This window comes from Austrofundulus limnaeus, unplaced genomic scaffold (genome assembly GCF_001266775.1).
Source record: "Austrofundulus limnaeus strain Quisiro unplaced genomic scaffold, Austrofundulus_limnaeus-1.0 Scaffold1, whole genome shotgun sequence".
Taxonomy (NCBI): domain Eukaryota; kingdom Metazoa; phylum Chordata; class Actinopteri; order Cyprinodontiformes; family Rivulidae; genus Austrofundulus; species Austrofundulus limnaeus.
The window spans coordinates 9599954-9619899 of record NW_013952403.1 but is presented as its reverse complement, the minus strand read 5'-3'; the positions used below and the strand labels follow the sequence as shown (position 1 = coordinate 9619899).

The following is a 19946-nucleotide window of genomic DNA, read 5'->3' as shown; positions in this document are numbered from 1 at the left end:
CGCACCACAGAGCAGTCAGCAGTCACGTCGGCTGGTTAAAAAAACAGAAAAGGGGGTGTTTTTTTTATATTAAAGGCAGTTCGAGGGAACTAAAATCATTATTGTTTTTTATGCTAAGCGTTCGGCACCATGTCGCTTTGTGTTTTCTCTGCTGACTGTACGGCGCTGGGGGGGAAGAGAAGATGCTAACTAGCTTGTTAGCCTAAGATAGCCACTCAAACTGAGGGTGGACGTTGTTAGCCTTTAGCTAAGGAGTTGTTTTTATTTCAGGGGGAGAGAGGTAAGAGTTTACAGCTTTTTATGTTCACTTATTTATTAGGCTGATTTAACCCCCCCCCCATCATGTGAAACCTTGGAATATGTCTTGTTGAATGTGATACGATTGTTGTTGTTTTTTTTTTTAGTTAAACAGCAAATAAATGACACTTATAGCAAATTATTGAACTAGCTAAACTGGCATGTAAACCTTAGTTTAGGATAAAATAAAAAATTTTAAAATGACTTCATAGCTAACCCATAGAAAACCAAAGAATAGTGTAATTGTATGTAGTTACTCTGCTGTTACTAATCTTGGGTTAGGTCCTTTTCATTCTTTAAGACAATGGTTGTCTTCTTGTTCTTTTTAGGAAACACAGACATGACACACAAAGTCAATCTGTGCTCAGTTTCCCTTAACGTTAAGGGAATGACTTGTGGCTCCTGTGTCCAGTCCATAGAGCATCAGATTGGGTCTCTGGATGGGGTGATACACATAAAGGTAACAACTAATTTTAAATAAAAAGTCTAACTTAGACCTGTTGTCTGTTTTGATGAGACTGCTGAAAATGTTTCGCTTGGCTTTTCCACTGTAAGAACAGTGATTACAGTCGATATTGTAACTTTGTCTTTAATATAAAGAGGATAATCTTGTCAAGACTGAGGTATGAACATTATTTTATTAACTAAACATTTCTGTCCTTCAAAGAAGTTAATCAATATTGCAGCCTCAGGACATGATGGCTTGATTTAAAGTGGACTGACATCAGTGGACCACGTGACACGGCTTAATTGCACGAGTGGTGGTCTGCTGTTTTGTTTCATTGCATGTTTACCCCCCAGGCCAATTTTGAATGAGAAGCTAATGTAATTGTGTGTTCCCAGTAGTTCTCTGCCCTTTGCAGGACTGTGACAGCAGGTCGATAAGTACTCTGTACCCTCTGGAAATGTTTGCATCTTAAGGGAATTTAGTGCCTGGATCATTTTGTCAATGTGTCTAGAAATTATCTGCAAGGAGTAAATTGATTATTATTATATATTTTTTTCTTTTTGGTTTGAATACTCTCTCGCTCTCTCTTTGTATTGTTCTATAAAATAAACACCTGAAACTTTAAAATCAGTAAGCAGCAACGAATTCTTTCACTGCTTTCACTGTTATTTTTTTTTTTACTTATTTCAAAATCAGGTGATCCCTTCTGCTTGTCACATGTTTCTTTTCTTGCTCAAGAAGCAGACATGAGGATCATCATGCTGACGGAGCAAGCTATAAGCTTCCCAAGGCCACAAACACGTTTCACCTTTTTTATGTCTCCCAAGTTTATTGCTGAGAACAGATAGATGCACAGTCGGGCCGTAAAATGTCAATAATAGAAATGAAAGGACATGAGATGGTCATGTGAGCCAGGAAAGAGGAAATGTTATTTTGGCCTTTTCTCAAAATAATCTTTGAACTTGCAGTAAGAGTTTGCAGAAATTCAAGATTGAATTGATAAGCTTCTCCAGTATTACCTGAAGAGTTTGAAAGTCTTCTAACTTTTCTTGAGTGAGTCACAAAGACTTACAGTCTTGTTACTCGACTTAGAGCGTGTCCAAAAAATTATTTTGACATTTTATCTTACAATAAATTCAGAGTCGCTACAGGCATCTCAAACCTGTCTGTTTTTCTAGAGCTGAACTTTAGCACGGGAACTAACACAGAACTAAAAGAACTAAAAAGCATGCTGATGAATAAGTGATCATTAATATTAAAAATAATATTAGGAATGTGTAAATCTTCATGTCAAAAGTGTACTCTAGTGTATTTAATTGTAAATATGAGGGTGCCAGCTGCTGACCTAGAACACAGTTTTGCAAGACGTTCACAGATACAAGTTGTGGTTTTTAATAACTCGCAAGTCACTGGCTGCTCGGCTGCAAACTCTCAGAATTTGGAGACTTCAACTGTTCCTCAAGGTTCTGTACTTGGACCAAAGTTATTTATTTAATGGCGCTTTCACACCAAACGTGATTTCAGCATCAGGAGCATCAGGTTTACATACAAAGTCTATGGTGGACGCGCTTCAATCAGCGTCGGGAAGTGCTGCGGCGCCTCAAGCGCGATTAGAGCAGCGCGATTAGAGTAGCGCGATTTGAACGATCTGAACGTTCGACGTGCTGAGGCGCAAATCGCTGAAGTTAGAAAATCTGAACTTTTGCAGCTCGATGCGCCGCGTCAACCAATCAGAGAGACTCCACTGTGTGACGTAGAGACATATTTCCCGACGGGACAGTTTGCTGAATGATGTCCACTAACCCGAAACAGACAGAGAGGAGCTCTTTAGCTGAAATCGAGTGCCTGCAGTCGGTGTTCTGACAGGAGATATCCGCTCCAATGCGTGGCAGGGGCTCATCAGACTGGACTCGGGACAAAAATAGTCCTGAAAGCGAGCTGTGAGCCTCTCCTGCAGCTCCTGGGTGATGAAACTCAGAATGTCTCTGAATTATCTGGTGAATTAATTATAAATTAATTATCTGATGAACGTGACATGCTCTTGCTCTCTGTAAATAAAACAAAGCCACTTCCTCATCCGACATTAAACAGAGCCCGACAGAGGAGGGAGGGGCGGGGAGGCTCTTGCCGTGCAGCGCTTCAAGAGCTGACCTGCGTCTGACCTCAAAGTGCACAAGCGTCCAACATGAAGCGTTGGATGCGATTTTGAAGCTGAAATCGCGTTCGGTGTGAACGCAGCATTACATGTGATTTAGTGAATGTGTAAGGGTTTTTCAAATGTGTTTTATTTGCAGATGATACTTTTTTTTTGTTTTGGTAAAAATATAGAACAGATGTTAGAAATGATGCAAACAGAATTTGTGAAAATACAAACTTGGTTTAAACTTAATAAATTATCATTAAATTTAGATAAGACTAATTATATGATATTTAGTAATAGAAAGAAAACTGTCGATGTTCCATTTAGAGTCGATGGTATTGAGATCTGTAGAGTCAGTGAGGTGATGTTTCTTGGTGTCATCATTGATGAAAAACTGACATGGAGACCTCATAAAAATAATTTAAGAACAAAAATAGCCAAATCATTGCATTATTGTACAAAGTTAAGGACATATTCAATGATAAAGCACTGTTTATGTTGTATAATGCAATAATTGCTCCACACTTATTATTTTGTTGATGTTTGGTGAAAAGTGTGTAAAACAATAACAAATCCTGTTTTTATTTTACAGAAAAGAGCTGTAAGAAATATCACCAGAAAACGTTAGTCACCCATCAAATTCATTGTTCCATCAGTTGAAGTTATTGAAATTGTATGATTTAATTGATTTATAGTATTTTATCAGTTATGTATAGGGCTCATAAAAACACATTACCTTCAAACATCCAATTACATTTTGTTAAAAGAGTGAGTCGATACAATTTGAAGGGCATAGAAATGTTTGTGAGACCTAAAGATAGAACCAGTTTAAAGGAACAGAGTACTTCAGTCTAAGGTATAAGATTATGGAATAATCTGGAGGATGACATTAAAAATGCCAGATCAATATGTATATTTAAGAGCAGTGCTCCCCAAACTACGGCCTGCGGGCCGAATCCGGCCCGCCTCCCCATTTGGTCCGGCCCCCAGAACAATACCAGAGAGCATTTAGTTTTTTTTTCATATATGTGTATTTATATTTGATTATAAAGTTGGACTTTTGCAATAAAATGCTCCTTAGTTATGAACTATTTTCATTATTAACTATTATTAGTTAGCCCCAGAAAAAAAGTCCTAAACCCGCCCCTCTCAAAGAGAGAATGGAATAATGGCGAAAAGATTAGGTAAGAGAAAAATTGATTCAGAATGCAGGGCATTTAAGCTGCAGTGGACAAACGATTATTTTTTTGTTCATCTGTCAAGAGGCGGTGGTGGTATTCAGAGAATATAATCTGCGGCGTCACTATGAATCCCGTCACAAAGACAAGTATGGTAGCTTGCAAGGCCAAATGCGAGCAAACAAACTCTCAAAGCTAAAAAGTGGACTGTTAGCTCAGCAGAGTACATCCTGTGAAGAACCCAGAGAGGGTTATTTGATTATGTTTTCTGGAAAACAATAAATTTTTACATTTAGGCACTCCTGCAATAGTCACACTTTTTCTGTTACAAACTGACTCCAGCCCCCCACCAGAGAAGGGAAAAGTTATGGGGACCCCTGTTTAAGAGAATGATAAAGGTTAATTTGTTGGAGAAATATGTATAGGTATAATGTACGAATAGTTGCGCAAGAAGGAATTAAACCTTTATTGTTTTTCTTTTATTTTTTGTACGTTTTTGTAAATTGAAGATAAATAAATGTTTTTGCACTGTTGAGTCTAATTAATAAACAGTCGCAGTCCAGTGGGGAAACTACCTTGAGGACTTCATCTGATTATTAGAAACAGAAAGCTACCTTTGATATCTTTATTTCAAATGTTTGCTTTTCTCATCAGTCAAACCAAATGTTTTGCCTCCATGCAGAACTTTTTGTCTATACTGGTTTTTTTTCTCACATTGAATCAGCATATTTTCACACTGCGTTCCTTTAACTTGTAATTTTTGTTTTGTAGGTGTCCTTAGATCAGCAAAGTGCTGCTGTCATTTTTGACCCGAGTCAACAGAGCCCCGGCTCTCTGGCAGAGTGCATCGGGTGCATGGGCTTCGAGTCCAGTGTACCAGAGAGCAGCACAGCCACTCCAGTGTCAACAGAAACCCACCTGATCCCCACGTCTGGCTTGACGCCAGCAGCCCAACGGGAAGCTTTGGAAAAACTGTCGCAGATTCAAGGAGTGCTGGATGTCCGAGAGAGCCCGCCACAGACGGGGCTCGCTGTCACTTTCATTCCTTCTCTGACCTCCGTACAGCAGCTGAGGGAGGTGGTGGATGGAGCGAGACTTGTAGAGATCCAAACTCCAGACTGCCCCGCAGAGAAGGGCCTTAAATTGTCTCCGTCGGACACTGCGGAGGACAGAGCTGCAATTCTGAAGTTATGCATAGATGGAATGACCTGTCACTCTTGCACTACCACTATCGAAGGGAAGATTGGGAAACTGAAAGGAATCGAAAAGATTAGAGGTATTTAATAAACTCAGCAGCTTTTTAATCCTATATAACTACATTACCAAAGCTATAGGAAAGTTTGAGCACAGCTGCTGCTTTGTCCTCCTCAGATTATTGGTGTCGTGTGTCATTGTGTCTTCGGAGACTTCTTTGTAGGGTTTTACTGTGACTCACAAAAGCTTTCACTGCTTCTGTTGGAAGGAGTTGCATGTAGGCTGATAGGATGTTTGCTGAAACCAGATATGTTGTTGTCTTTACAGTGAGCGTATGTGCAGCCAGCTCACGTTTTATTATTTTAAACTAACCAACAAAATATACATTATGATTATACATTTCCTTTTATTAAAATGAAAAATAAAAAGCAGTATTAGTGTTACTTTATGTAAATGTTTTTGCATATGTTGGGATAACTACAGCAATGTACATTACTGTTTAATAAACTGCAGTCACACCACATACCTTTCAGTAAATGAAAGCTAAGTGTTGTTTCAAGCCAAAACTGAGCAAATAAATGATTACCCTGATGAAACTGAGTTGAGAACAAATCTCAGTCAGTTCAGTGGAAGTTCTGTGAAACCTGAGGATTAGATTGTATGTGGACTATTTGAACCTCAGTATTCTAATGCAGCCTGAGGGGACAGTGTAAAAAATGATGCCTGATGTCTATATTACAGTATGCTGGTCTAAAAAAATGCTGCAGATGTTTTAAAAATACAAACACTTGGCCTTTTGTATTGCCCTACAATCAAGTAGACAAAAGGTTTAAACGTATATAATAGAAAGAGGTTTTATTGATAATTTCTTGTCAGCTTTAAGCTAAGCTGAACAGCTCTAACAGTCACTCAGAGATCAATGGACAAAGAACGTGTTCGTATTATCCTAAATTTCTCTTACTTTGTTCGTATGAAGGGTTTGTATGAACATGCCACGTCTGATTCAACAAACTCTTCTATCTTCAGGAAAAGTGTGTAAATGAGGAGCGTAAACTGATGAATGCGTATGCAGGTACAAGGAGAGGTGATTAGCATAATTACCACCCTAAAAACACCATATAATGCTACGTTTCCTGCCCCACATACCAGGAAATGTCCATGCATAAATGACATTGCAAAGTAAAAAGAAGAATTTTACGAGTTTGGAGATTGAAGTCCTGTTCTCAGAGATACAGAAAAGAAAATCTGTCATTTTTAGCAGCGTCAGCTGTGGAATTAAAGGAGCTGCTAAAGCCGAGGAATGTAATTATGACTGCTGTTAATGTCGTGTCTCCTGTGGGTCGTATACAGTCACAGAAACAAAAATCTAAATCATATCTATCTCTAGTCCTGCTCCTGTTTTCCTTTGGTCAAATATTTTTAATGTAAGTGTAAACAACTGTGTTACATAGTTTTTGTTTATTCAGAAGAAGAGCAGTCGCTCCACCGCCCATTTTAAAATGTCTCTAAACTGGTTTGTAGTTTGAGATCTTCATAATATTGTAGTGTTATAAACAGCGTTAATAGATTTAATTTAATCAAATTATGTCGTTAGTCTACATTATTACATTTAAAATTTTAATTCCAATTCAAACAGAACAGCCTCTTGTCAACATAATTATGGAGTGTGATTTATTTTCAACTCGAAATATCTTCAAAATAATGAAATATAAAGTTATTAATGAGAGAGTCCATCTGGATAACAGCAGACTGACTGCTCATAAAATATACGACAGGTCTGCACCACACGTGAATTTTGTTTGTATTTGAAAAAAACTTAGAATACGAGAAAATTGGTGAATGCAACAAATTCTCCTCAATCACTCGTACGCACAACTTAAAGAACAAATCTGTTTGCACGAATGGTTCTTGGATGAGGCCCCTTGTTCTTAGGTTGTGCTGAATTTTAGGAGTCTAAATATTTTGGTCTGTATGGTTTCTATATTTTTAACCTGTTGCTGAAACGTCCAGGTTGAGTTTCTGGGCTCTATTAGTTCATAAAAGGAAAGCCTCACAGGGCAGAAAAAAAATCTAAAGCAAGAATGAAGTAACTTGCTTGTGTAAATGTATTAAGCACATTTGTTTTTTCTCTAATATAAAATTGTAAAATAAGTTGTTTTTTGTTTGTTTTTTTTGTGTTAAATTTGTTGTTTCTTTTCTCTCCACAGTGGTTTTAGACTCTCAGGAAGCTACAGTCGTTTACCTGCCTTACCTCATCACTGTCCAAACCATTATTGACCAGATTGCTGTGGCCGGCTTTAAGGCCTCTGTGAAGTCCAAGCCCCGCCCCCTGCAGCTGTCTCCCAGACAAATCGAATGTTTTGCCGATTCCCAAACACCAACAGCGTCTTCACCGTCAGAAACACTAGAGGAGACAGAAATCTTTATAGACACACACCTTGTCATGCTCAGGGTAAAAGGCATGCACTGCCGCTCGTGTGTGGTCAATATTCAAGACAATGTCTCAAAGCTGCCCGGCGTTTCGGCAGTGGAGGTCTTTCTGGAGAAAGAGAAGGCCTCCATCTGCTACGATCCTCAGAGGATCTCTGTCCCTGAGCTGCAGAGGGCCATCGAAGCGCTGCCTCCGGGTAACTTTAAGACTGAACCCTGGGATTCTTGTGCTCCCAGTGTGGCGTCTACATCACCTCCAACTGCTTCGTCCGCATCACAGCTCTGCTTTACCCAACCTCTGAGTTCTGTCGTTAATATTCACATTGAAGGAATGACGTGCAACTCCTGTGTCCAGTCTATCGAAGCTATGATCTCCCAAAAGAAGGGGGTGTTGTCGACCCGGGTCTCTCTGGTGGATCATCAGGGGACCTTTGAGTATGATCCTCTCTTGACCTCACCAGAAGAGCTGAGAAAGGCCATAGACGACATGGGCTTTGACGCAACTCTACCTGGTAAGACGGTGTGGTAGTAGAGCAATTTCAATTACTTCTATTATTTCATTGATATTCTTCTACTCATCTAATAGTTGTTCCCACAAAGTCATTGTAACTTGGGAGAGAAAAAACCTTGTGACTTCTTACATGTGACTCTCTCTTTAAAACAGAGACCAATTCTCTGCTGCCTGTGGAAGAACACAGTTTTTCAAGATCTCCAGGCCTAGCACGTGTTCACGAGAAGGAGTTAGACGACGATTGTCGCAACAAAATCCTACAGGGGCCCACTGGAGACACGCCTTCAAAATGCTACATCCAGGTTGGAGGGATGACCTGTGCTTCTTGTGTGGCAAACATAGAAAGAAACCTTAAAAATGAACATGGTTTGTAGATTTATCATTTGATCATATATTTTTTTTACTTTATCTTTATTGCTGTTGCTGAAGACTCAAAGGAAATCTCATCTTTCAGGTATTTCTTCTGTTCTGGTCGCACTTATGGCTGGTAAAGCAGAGGTCCGCTATAATCCTAAAGTCATTGACCCTTTGAAGATCGCTGAGTGTATAAAAGAGCTGGGCTTCACCGCCTCGGTGATGGAGGATTACGAAGGCTTGGATGGAAACCTAGAGCTTGTGGTGAGTCAGTAATGGTAATTCAGTTCAAAAATACTTTATTAATCCCAAAGGGAAATTAAACCACAACATGCATGCACCGTTGTTTAGTAGGTCCTACAAGTATAATCCATGAAGAAGCTTTTGTGTTCCAGAATAAGATTCAAGTATACTTACAACAAAGAATTCCTCCTTTTATGACTCCTCACCTTCTTTCAGGTCAGGGGGATGACGTGTGCCTCTTGTGTTCACAAAATTGAATCCAGCCTAGTGAAAGAAAAAGGGATCAAATACGCCTCTGTTGCCCTGGCCACAAACAAGGCCCACATCAAGTTCGACTCCGAAATTATAGGGCCGCGAGACATCATCAAGCTGATTGAGGTATTGTCTTTTTCTCTAGTTATGTTGTTCAAGTTCCCTAGTTGTTTAACTTCAACTGAGTTATGGATTACAGAAAACATAATTTAGTTTTTAATCACACAATCCTGAGGTCTGATCTGCAGCTTGTTGTTTGTAGAAAATGGGATATGAAGCATCTTTGGTAAAGAGGGACAGAACTGCGAGCCACCTGGACCACAGCAAAGAGATACGACAGTAAGGACGTGTTTTTCTTTTCTATTATTTTTACAACTTTATGTTTTGATTTTAAAATGATTTGAAGCAGTGTGAAATACCTCTGTTGTGATAAGTCATAAATCAGTTAATCGCACAATAAATTAGTCCTTTATTTAGTCAGCTTCAGGGAGTGCACGTTCTCGTAACCTCTATAGCACGAGAGCCCCATGAGCAGGCATTTAACTAGAGGAGCGTCTTCAGTTTTATTATTGCATTAGTTTAAAACAGTTTCCAAATAATATTGTTTTTATTGCAATAGTTTAAATCTTCCAGCAAAATTTGTTATTGTGACTGGTCTATCTGCAGAAAGTCATTGTCTCCTTTATCTCCTGTGCTTTGTGTTGATTTTAACTTGAAACACCTTACAGACCAATGCTAACCAAAATGTTAGCGTCACTAACCCCTAAACCGCCACACAAATTATTTAGCTCCGCTACTGCTAAGATACTACACAGACAGAAAAACTGGCAGAAGCTAAACTGCTAATATTTAATATACAGCGGGTAAAATAAGTATTGAACACGTCACCATTTTTCTCAGTAAATATATTACTACAGGTGCTAATGACATGAAATTTTCACCAGATGTTGGTAACAACCCAAGTGATCCATACATACAAAGAAATCAAACCATAACTGTCCAGAAATGAAGTTATTTGTAATAAAGTGGAATGGCACAGGGAAAAAGTATTGAACACACTTACTGAAATTTATCTAATACTTTGTACAAAAGCCTTTGTTGTTAATGACAGCTTCAAGACGCCTCCTGTATGGAGAAACTAGTGGCATGCATTGCTCAGGTGTGATTTTGGCCCATTCTTCCACACAAACAGTCTTCAAATCTTGAAGGTTTCGTGGACCTCTTCTATGAACTCTGATCTTCAGTTCTTTCCATAGATTTTCTGTTGGATTCAGGTCAGGTGATTGGCTGGGCCATTCCAGCAGCTTTAGTTTCTTTCTCTGAAACCAACTGAGAGTTTCCTTGGCTTTGTGTTTGGGCTCATTGTCTTGCTGAAATGTCCAGCCACGTTTCATCTTCATCATCCTGGTAGATGGAAGCAGATTTTTATCAAGAATGTCTCTGTACATTTTTCCACTCATCCTTCCTTCAATTATTTGAAGTTTGCCAGTACCATATGCTGAAAAACAGCCCCACGCCATGATGTTCCCACCTCCAAACTTCACTGTTGGTATGGTGTTTTTGGGCTGATGTGCAGTGCCATTTGACCTCCAAACATGATGTGTATTCTGGCATCCAAACAGTTCAATGTTGGTCTCATCTGACCAGACTATATTCTCCCAGTATTACACAGGCTTGTTTAAATGTTGTGCAGCAAACTTTAAAGGAGCTTCAACATGCTGTTTCTTCAGCAGTGGAGTCTTTCGTGGTGAGCGTGCATACAGGCCATGGTGGTTCAGTGCATTACTTACATAAACTTCATTTCTGGACATTTATGGTTTGATTTCTTTGTATGTATGGATCACTTGGGTTGTTACCAACATCTGGTGAAAATTTCATGTCATTAGCACCTCTAATAATATATTTACTGAGAAAAATGGTGACGTGTTCAATACTTATTTTACCCGCTGTATTAACATCCACCATGTGCCAATAAGGACAATGTGCTGCACAGGCACTCGTTTGTTTTTTGTTTTTTTCTTTTTTTTTTTTTTCTTTTTTTGAATGTGCCCTAGAAAATTTAATAGAAAATACTGTACAAGTGGATTAGCGGAGTTGTGCCCAATACTGTTAGAGACATTATGGTTATGGTTAGTGGGGATAAATATAGAATCCATATGAGCGGAGGCCTCTTAAGTGGGTCCATTGCTCTCCACAAAATATTAGAGATGTTAAAATGACTAATTTTTAGTTTTCTTCACTGCTTTAAATTCTAGAGCACCTTCTTACACACTGGTTGTTTTCATTTTTTCTGATATTACAGTCAACAATTTGTTTCTCTTTTGAATCAAATTTGGTTTCAAAATAAAAACTAAACTTGACATTTTAAGGTGGAGGAAATCCTTCTTTGTGAGTTTGTTCTTCTGCATACCTGTGATGGGCATGATGGTCTACATGATTGTCATGGACCACCAAATGAGCGTTGCTCATCACCACAACGCCACGATGGAGGACCGCAATCATTACCACTCCTCCATGTTCCTGGAGACCCAGCTGCTCCCGGGCCTCTCCATCATGAATCTCCTGTCTTTCCTTTTCTGCGTACCTGTACAGGTAAATGACAGGGATTAAACACGGAGCACTGGGAAGTAAGAACCGATGTAGAGGCTTTATTTTTTCTCCTCAGTTCATTGGCGGTCGTTACTTCTACGTACAAGCCTTCAAAGCTCTGAAACACAAGTCGGCCAACATGGACGTGCTGATCGTTTTGGCCACCACCATAGCCTTCAGCTACTCGTGTGTCGTCCTGTTGGTGGCCATGGTGGAGAAAGCAAAAATCAACCCCATCACGTTCTTCGACACGCCTCCCATGCTCTTCGTCTTCATCTCTCTGGGACGCTGGCTGGAGCAGATCGCTAAGGTTCAGCTCCTCACGTTTAATGATTCCTGCTGCTTTTAGTCAACTTTTTAAATCTTTTACCTCAATACTCTGCATTAGAGGAATGTAATGTTTGTGTGCTGCCTTCCAGAGTAAAACATCTGAGGCTTTGTCCAAGCTGATGTCTTTACAAGCTACAGAGGCGACGGTCGTCACTCTCGGCAACAACAATAGCATTCTCAGGTAATCTTTGCTTTCACCCTAACCTCTCACATAGTTGACTTTAGAGTGCAGCACATGTAAAATGAAAGACGATTGACAGTTTATGTCCATCACATTTAAATCTAACAATGATATCCACAGTACAGCTGAACAGTTTGATTGTGTTCCAGCGAGGAGCAGGTGGATGTTGAGCTGGTGCAGAGAGGCGATGTGGTGAAAGTCGTCCCCGGAGGGAAGTTCCCAGTTGATGGGAGGGTCGTTGAGGGACATTCGATGGCTGACGAGTCTCTCATCACAGGTTTGTTGAACTAATTACTATTAGGTGGTGATGAAAAGTTCGGTTTCACTATTTATGGTGAGCTGTTTAATGTTACACTGCAAAAACTGTCCATCTTACCAAGTTTTAAAATCTTATATCAGCCAAAAAGTCTTTTTGATCAAGTTTTGAGACTCATTTACTTAACAAGAACTGATTGTGTAAGAATAATAATCTTGTTTTCAGAATGTGTAAGATTATTTGTCTTGCTAGTCTGAAAATTGGACTAAAATTAAGTAAAGAAAATTCTGCCAATGGAGTAAGAAAAATTTACTTGGTAAGATTCTTGAAATAAGAAAAAACTGAATCAAATCAAGTATTTTAAGAATCTTAACAAGTAAAATTTTCTTACTCCATTGGCAGAATTTTTTTTACTTAATTTTAGTCAAAATTTCAGACTAAAAACACAAATAATCTTACACATTCTGAAAACAAGATGATTATTCTTACACAATCAGTTCTTGTTTACTAAATCAGTCTCAAAACAAGATCAAAAAGACTTTTTGGCTGGATAAGAGTGTGGCAACCAGAAGTTGCACAGCCTTGGTTAACTACCGTTACAAGATTTTAAAACTTGGTTAGGTGGGCATTTTTTGCTGTGTATGAGCTGATTCAGGAAGAATCAGTTTGTACTCATCCTGCTAACAGGATCTTTGGGTTTGTTTGAATGAAGCTTTTTTAAAATGTTGTCTACAACAAGTAAAATACTGTTTTATAGCTTCTTGAATGGCCTCAGTTTGCGGAGGTAAATTGTTATTTCTGACTGGAATGAGAAGCTAACGGCCCATCGGAGTGATTTACTTATAATAATTATATTTTAAAAAATAAACAAACAAACAAACAAATAATAATAATAATAATTTAATTTGTAACACTTTTCATTAGAAAAAATCTCAAAGTGCTAAGTAATTCTATCTTAAAACAATTAATTTCAAGTTTTAAATGCTTTGCTATAAAACACTGCTGTAAATCTCACATTACAGTTATTTACATAGAATTATGTGGTTATTTTCAACTGTAAATAGCAGTATATGCTAGCAGTAGCACTTCTGGTGCAGCCTGGGAATCAGTTTGTAGAGGAGTTTTATATTTCTGCTGTGTAATGTTTATTTGAACTGCTACAAAATGAGATTGCTTCGATTGCAGGTTAGATATTAATTGTTCATAACCTCTCCACAGAACCCTACTTCTAAAGATCCAAACAATCACTAACCAGAATGTGAACAGCAGCATTATGATGAAAAGGATAAACACCTTTGCTATTGTTTTTCTTAACCACAACTTCATTGTCAGTCTGTTTGTCGACCTTTGAGGGTTTTGTTCATTTGAGAAGCTAAAATTTCACAATTTAACCGTTAACGTTGTCTGTTTCTGCTGAGCTCACAGTATGTTGACCAAATAAGTGTCTGTGTGTTGTTCTCACCCTTAACCCAGTCTTTGGTTGTTTGACCTGTTCCAGTTTGTTTTCGTCTCTCACGTTTTGTTTGTTTTCGTTCTGATCGGTTGTTACTCTGTCGTTCCAGGCGAGGCCATGCCAGTGACAAAAAAGCCCGGGAGCTCGGTGATCGCCGGCTCCATAAACCAGAACGGCTCTCTGCTCGTCAGCGCCACTCACGTTGGGCAGGACACCACCCTGTCTCAGATCGTTAAACTCGTGGAGGCGGCTCAGATTTCTAAGGTGAGCGATGCTGAAACATCCGTCCTGTGTTTATAAACTGAGCGTTATACGCTGCGTAGGTGTAATAGTTATTTGCGTGGTGTATTTTAGGCTCCTATTCAGCAGTATGCAGATAAGATCAGCGGCTACTTTGTGCCTTTCATCGTTGGCATTTCTGTGCTGACGCTGATCGCCTGGATCATCATTGGGTTTTTAGACTTCAGTCTCGTGGAGCGCATCTTTCCTGTGAGTTCCTGTTTTTTCCCCCACATCTTACTCTGTTCCTATAAAGAGTTAAAACCTCACAGATCTTTCCTCCCTCCTTTCAGGGTTACGATAAAAGCATTTGCGAAGCAGAGGCAGTGATCAGATTTGCCTTCCAGGCCTCCATTACAGTTTTGTGCATCGCCTGCCCCTGCTCTCTTGGCCTGGCAACCCCGACCGCTGTCATGGTGGGCACAGGGGTCGGAGCTCAAAACGGCATCTTGATAAAGGGAGGAGAGCCTCTTGAGATGGCACACAAGGTGCGTTAGTGACGATGCTCTACAAAAACAACTAATAATCTTTCTGAAAGTCTTATTTAACACATTTAATCCCAAATTTTTCCTTGCAAAATAACTTCATACTCTTCATTCCTTAGACCTCCCTAAGACATAATATTTATGATTTTTTTTTTTCATTTTATGTTGATTGTGTTAGTGAAAATGTAGGTTTTGTACTCTGCAAGGGAAACAGTGTAGTCTATATTGACACAAATCCTTTATTCTGACCTATTACACACATGAAAAATATAAATAACAATAACATGCATAACATGTTATAACAAGGCATGGGTACAAGTTCAACATTAGGAATGACTGCAATGTAGCACAGCGTTTTTTAAAGTGGGGGCCACGGCCTCCTAGGGGGTCGCCAGGGAGCATTATGGGGTCCTCAGAAAGCTGGAGGGGATAAGGTGAGGAAAAAAGGCAAAAACCTAAAATTTAAATCTAATGAATATTTTAAATTATTCTCATAAAATTGAATCTGTTTTTCAATCATTAATTAAAAATATTACTTATAAAAAATATATTGAAATGTTATTTAGGAGAGCAGTTTGATTCCTTTTGTTCTGTTCTTATTGTCAACAGCTGGTTTGTCAGTGAGATTATAATATTATTTAACACATTTTAGTTAATAAAATTACTATGCTAAACAAATACAATACTTAAAACAAAGTCATGACCCCCTGATGTAGCTCACATCATTTTGGGGTTCTTTCAGGTCTAAAAGATTTAAAACATCTGATGGTTTTAATCTGAATGGAAAAAACCCTATAAGATAAATAAAATAAACAGTTAAACCTTTGACAGCTAGCGTAGCTCTGTCTATGTGTTATACTAGCGGCAACAATTGTTGCCGTGCTTACATTCAAAAGATGCATGCAAGCATAAAATTCTCAATATATCTCAGCAGAAGACTCTTTAAAGAATATATGTACAAAATATTTCAATTATGTGTTTATTAAGATATTTTATTCTCTCCCTTTATACCAGTTTGAGGTAGACATTTCCCTCCAGCAGGGCAGGCAGGAAGTCAAGGAGTGTGGTCATTAAATTAGTATAACTAAGAGTAGACAGCCTATTATACTGTTGTAAAACTTAAATTAGCTGCCCTGAACCAAAATAACACTTTTAGAGCTTCCAGAAGTAAAACAAATGATTGTTCCATGCAGGTTCGATCGGTGGTGTTTGACAAGACGGGGACCATCACCTACGGTGCTCCAAAGGTCGTCCAGGTCAAGATGGTGGTGCAGGGGAATAAGATGACTCGCTCCCGCCTGCTGGCCATTGTCGGCACAGCTGAAAACAACAGCGAGCACCCACTGGGAGCAGCCATCACCAGATACTGTAAACAGGTCGGTGGCAACATGAGATTTGACCCACTTACAAATCCTGCAAAGTGCCGCTCTGACCCCGAGACGCTCGATTACTTCCTGCGTGCAGGAACTCTGCACAGAATCCCTCGGCACGTGCACAGACTTCCAGGCAGTGCCGGGCTGCGGCATCCGGTGTCAGGTCAGCAGCACGGAGACCCTGCTGAGGCAGCTGGACAGCGACAGCGAGGACAACAACCAGCGCAACAGCGTCCTCGTCCAGATCAGTGACACTCTGACGGCCAGCAGCTCCCATCCTCTCATCATGGACCCGCAGCCGCTAAGTGTGTCGAAGACTTCAACCCGTCTTATTTCAGATATAAATAAAGGTTTACTTGAGTCACTTTTTATTTCCTGTCTCCATCAGGCTTGGTTCAGACAGCCAGTTATGTCGTCCTGATCGGCAACAGGGAGTGGATGAAAAGAAACTGCCTCCACGTCGACGCAGAGGTCAACGAAGCCATGGTGGAACACGAGCGCAGAGGCCGCACAGCTGTTCTAGTAGCTGTAGACAGTGAGTGATGTTTCACACTACATTCAGTCATTTATGCTACTAGAAGAAATCACACTTTTACCTTTTCTCTTTGTGTGTTTAGATGAGCTGTGTGCGATGATAGCCATAGCCGACACAGTGAAACCCGAGGCTAAGCTGGCGGTGGACACGCTGACCAGCATGGGGCTGGAAGTGGTTCTGATGACCGGAGACAACAGCAAGACGGCTCGAGCCATCGCTGCTCAGGTAAACAAACACGATAAACCCATTACACTTTTTTCATACAGACGTATTATCTTTATATTTCAGCACAGAGGTACACCACAACACCATCATACTGTCTGAGTTTATTTACATCCTTCAGTTAGTTCATTTTATTTGGTTGTGTTCCAACAGGTGGGCATCAGGAAGGTGTTTGCAGAGGTGCTGCCCTCCCACAAGGTGGCCAAAGTGGAGCAGCTGCAGCAGACTGGAATACGAGTGGCCATGGTGGGGGACGGGGTGAACGACTCGCCCGCTCTGGCCATGGCTGACATCGGCATCGCCATAGGAACCGGGACAGATGTTGCCATAGAGGCAGCAGATGTGGTGCTGATCAGGGTAAGAATAAAAACGATTCTAGCATACACATGTTTTATGGATGCATGATTTCACATTAAAACCGAGCGTTGATCTTTACTGATTAGGAGTTATTGTTAGCCACACAACAAACGAGCCTGATTACAGCCTCTTAAGTTGAGAGAAACCTGTTCATTGAGGGGAAGAATTGGGGATTTAGTGGCAGAAATATTAGCCTGGCCCTTGCCTTTCTACGCAGCTCCGCTCAATTGTAGTTTAGCTTCTCTGCTCTGTCTGGGATTTCTCCCATAGACAAGGATTTCGCTGGCAGGTTTTTAGCCAAAACAATCAGAACAGAACGTCAATTTTCTGCACAATGTCTGCTTGTAGTTTATTTTACCTGGGCCAATCAACAAACAGAAGGAGGAGTTTTGAATGACGTTGAATTTCTGCTCAGTGTCTGCTAGTTAGTTTAACATACGGCAGTGGAGGAAGTGACTGAAGCCAGTCCGTGTTGATAAGGCTTCCAAATTAAAAAAAAATTTGTCTGACAAAGCAGCAGCTCTCATTTACAGTCGTCTCGTTCYYRTCGGTACTTTTCTCCTCTCAGTAGGGTTGTTTACAGCACACGCGATTTCTGGTTAGCTTCTTAGCTTAGCTTCCTTCACAGCAACACACACACGCTTCAGCAGAGGCCACGCCTCCTGCAAGAAATCGCTTCTCAATAGCAGAAAGTCCAGACCCTCGTACGAAGCAAAGTGAAGGACAGGGTCTGGTTTTTACCAGGCTACAGAAATATATTTATCTTTAGGTTTTATTTTTGTTATGAGTTGTATTCAGTGTCAGAACTTGTGTTTGCAGAATGATTTACTGGATGTCGTCGGCAGTATCGACCTCTCTAAAAAGACTGTGAAAAGGATAAGGATCAACTTTATCTTTGCTCTTATCTACAACCTGGTTGGAATTCCCATCGCTGCTGGTAGGCTCTACAGAGACATTTCATCACCAGGAGCATTTAGAGGAAACCAGTGCTGAGGTTTTCATTTCTGCAGGTGTGTTTCTTCCCCTGGGTCTGGTGCTGCAGCCGTGGATGGGCTCTGCTGCGATGGCGCTGTCCTCTGTCTCTGTCGTTTTATCCTCTCTTCTCCTCAAATGGTAGCCAGATGCTTTGATGTATCCGAATGCTGTTTTTCTGCACCTCTTTGTTGTGTTAATTTTTATTTATTTTTCCCTCCTGCAGTTACACTAAGCCCACCGCTGAGAAGCTGGAGGCCAAGTTTGGGAACCGCAGACCACAGGGCAGCTTGTCTGACATCAGCGTCCACATCGGCATGGGAGACGTGCGCCGTCCTTCCCCCAGACTCAGCCTGCTGGACCGCATCGTGAACTACAGCCGGGCCTCCATCAACTCGCTGCGCTCCGACAAACACTCGCTCAACAGCCTGGTGCTCAACGAGCCCGACAAGCACTCGCTGCTGGTGGAGGGGACGCTGTGCGAGGAGGAGTTCTGCTGAGCGCCAGTAAAGACTCTTATCACAGTAACCGCAGTCAGGACCGGACCCAGTGAAAACGTTACGATGAGTATTGGTCCGGTCCATCTGCTGAACAGAAACGTCCCGAATCCAAAGACTTTTAAACCTCTGCGCCCCAGCAGAACACTTCAGAGTTTTAACTAAACTTCCTTTAAAAGGGGGAAAAAAAACACTGCTGAATAATTATTCTTCAGACTATTTATAATATTTATCTACTTTTATTTGTATATCCTCTCAAAGAATTTAATTGTTGAATCCAAATGTCCATTTTAAATTTTAAACTGCACCAAAATGTGTATTAATGTGATTGAAAACGAATGGAAGCAGCCTTAAAACAAGCAGTAAAAGATGTAAAACGCAGCGGAGCGAGCTGTAAACACTGTTACCCACAAGTGCCGACACATTCCAAAGATCGCACCAAACAGACTCTGAAGCTTCTTGTTCGCAAACTGTGAGCGAAGGTCAACGCTCGAAATGAGACGTCCGGTTTCTGCACTTTGTCGATGCGACTATTACTCGTTTGTAACTCAAGGCGCTGATACCGATTGTACGGCGTTGCGTTTGACCGTGAAGAGGCCAAACTGAAGTGTTTATGTTCACGTGTTGTACTAACGCAGGTCTGCCAGTTCTTCTGCTTCTTTTTGTTTCGTTTGAAGGATTTCTGTGAACGCACTTGAATTACGGCAGGAACCGATCGACCAAACCTGCTCTGATGAAATATGTAGCTTGGTTACAAAATCACTTTGTATAATCAAAGCAAAAGAGATTAGGCTCGTCGCAGAACTGTCTTGCTGTCTTTTTTGCACCGTTTTTAAACCATAGGGTCACATTTAGGAAAAAAAAAGTCTGTTTTGTCAGTTTGATTGTAAAAAGATCTGTTCTGTAGCGATGGTGTCTCGCTGAGCGCAGTGAAATCTCATTTTCGTGCGGTGTCTTTGTAAACAGGTCAACAGATCTGTGTGCAGTTTGTGTTTCTCTGAACATTTTGTGCCTTTGAATAAAAACGTGTTTGTAACGTCATGCTGTGACCACAAGGTGGTGCTGATGAGCAACAAACTGAGGTTTAGATCAACTTTTATTTCATCCATTTATTAACATTACATCACCCCAGAATACTGCAAAACAATCACATACAGTTTTTGTTACAGTACTTCAAATATTCTTTGAATCAATGCGAGCTGTTGGTTTGTGCTTCTTCAATTCTGCCTCTTTATCAAGAAGATAATTTAACAATTTCCTCGTTAAAATGCAGTTAAAGATTAGAATTAAAATATTTCTTCCCAGGCTGAAGTTTTTTCCTTCTCTTGTTGATTACTGTGGTCAGTAAACTGAGCAAGTTTTAAAAAAAG

General features: G+C 40.3%; 1 protein-coding gene across 1 annotated transcript; it reads left to right on the top strand.

Annotated features, from left to right (window-relative positions):
• atp7a (ATPase copper transporting alpha) lies at positions 1 to 19653 on the top strand. The gene is made up of 23 exons (XM_014008803.1): positions 1 to 280; positions 627 to 757; positions 4835 to 5339; positions 7465 to 8199; positions 8352 to 8564; positions 8653 to 8816; positions 9012 to 9173; positions 9310 to 9386; positions 11417 to 11639; positions 11713 to 11946; positions 12056 to 12147; positions 12297 to 12424; positions 13966 to 14120; positions 14211 to 14345; positions 14429 to 14623; positions 15814 to 15996; positions 16085 to 16298; positions 16382 to 16528; positions 16611 to 16753; positions 16904 to 17107; positions 17927 to 18044; positions 18118 to 18220; positions 18306 to 19653. Exons 2-23 carry the CDS (start codon positions 638 to 640, stop codon positions 18577 to 18579), a joined length of 4524 nt encoding a protein of 1507 aa, XP_013864257.1. The 5' UTR covers positions 1 to 280; positions 627 to 637; the 3' UTR covers positions 18580 to 19653.
• The last annotated feature ends 293 nt before the right edge of the window (positions 19654 to 19946 follow it).

Bases quoted from the DNA above. Each gene is read 5' to 3' on its own strand.
- atp7a (XM_014008803.1), top strand. From the start codon at position 638: ATGACACACAAAGTCAATCTGTGCTCAGTTTCCCTTAACGTTAAGGGA. The intron at 16,754-16,903 runs GTAAACAAACAC...GTGTTCCAACAG, and splicing joins CTCGAGCCATCGCTGCTCAG to GTGGGCATCAGGAAGGTGTT. The intron at 18,045-18,117 runs GTAGGCTCTACA...TCATTTCTGCAG, and splicing joins TGGAATTCCCATCGCTGCTG to GTGTGTTTCTTCCCCTGGGT.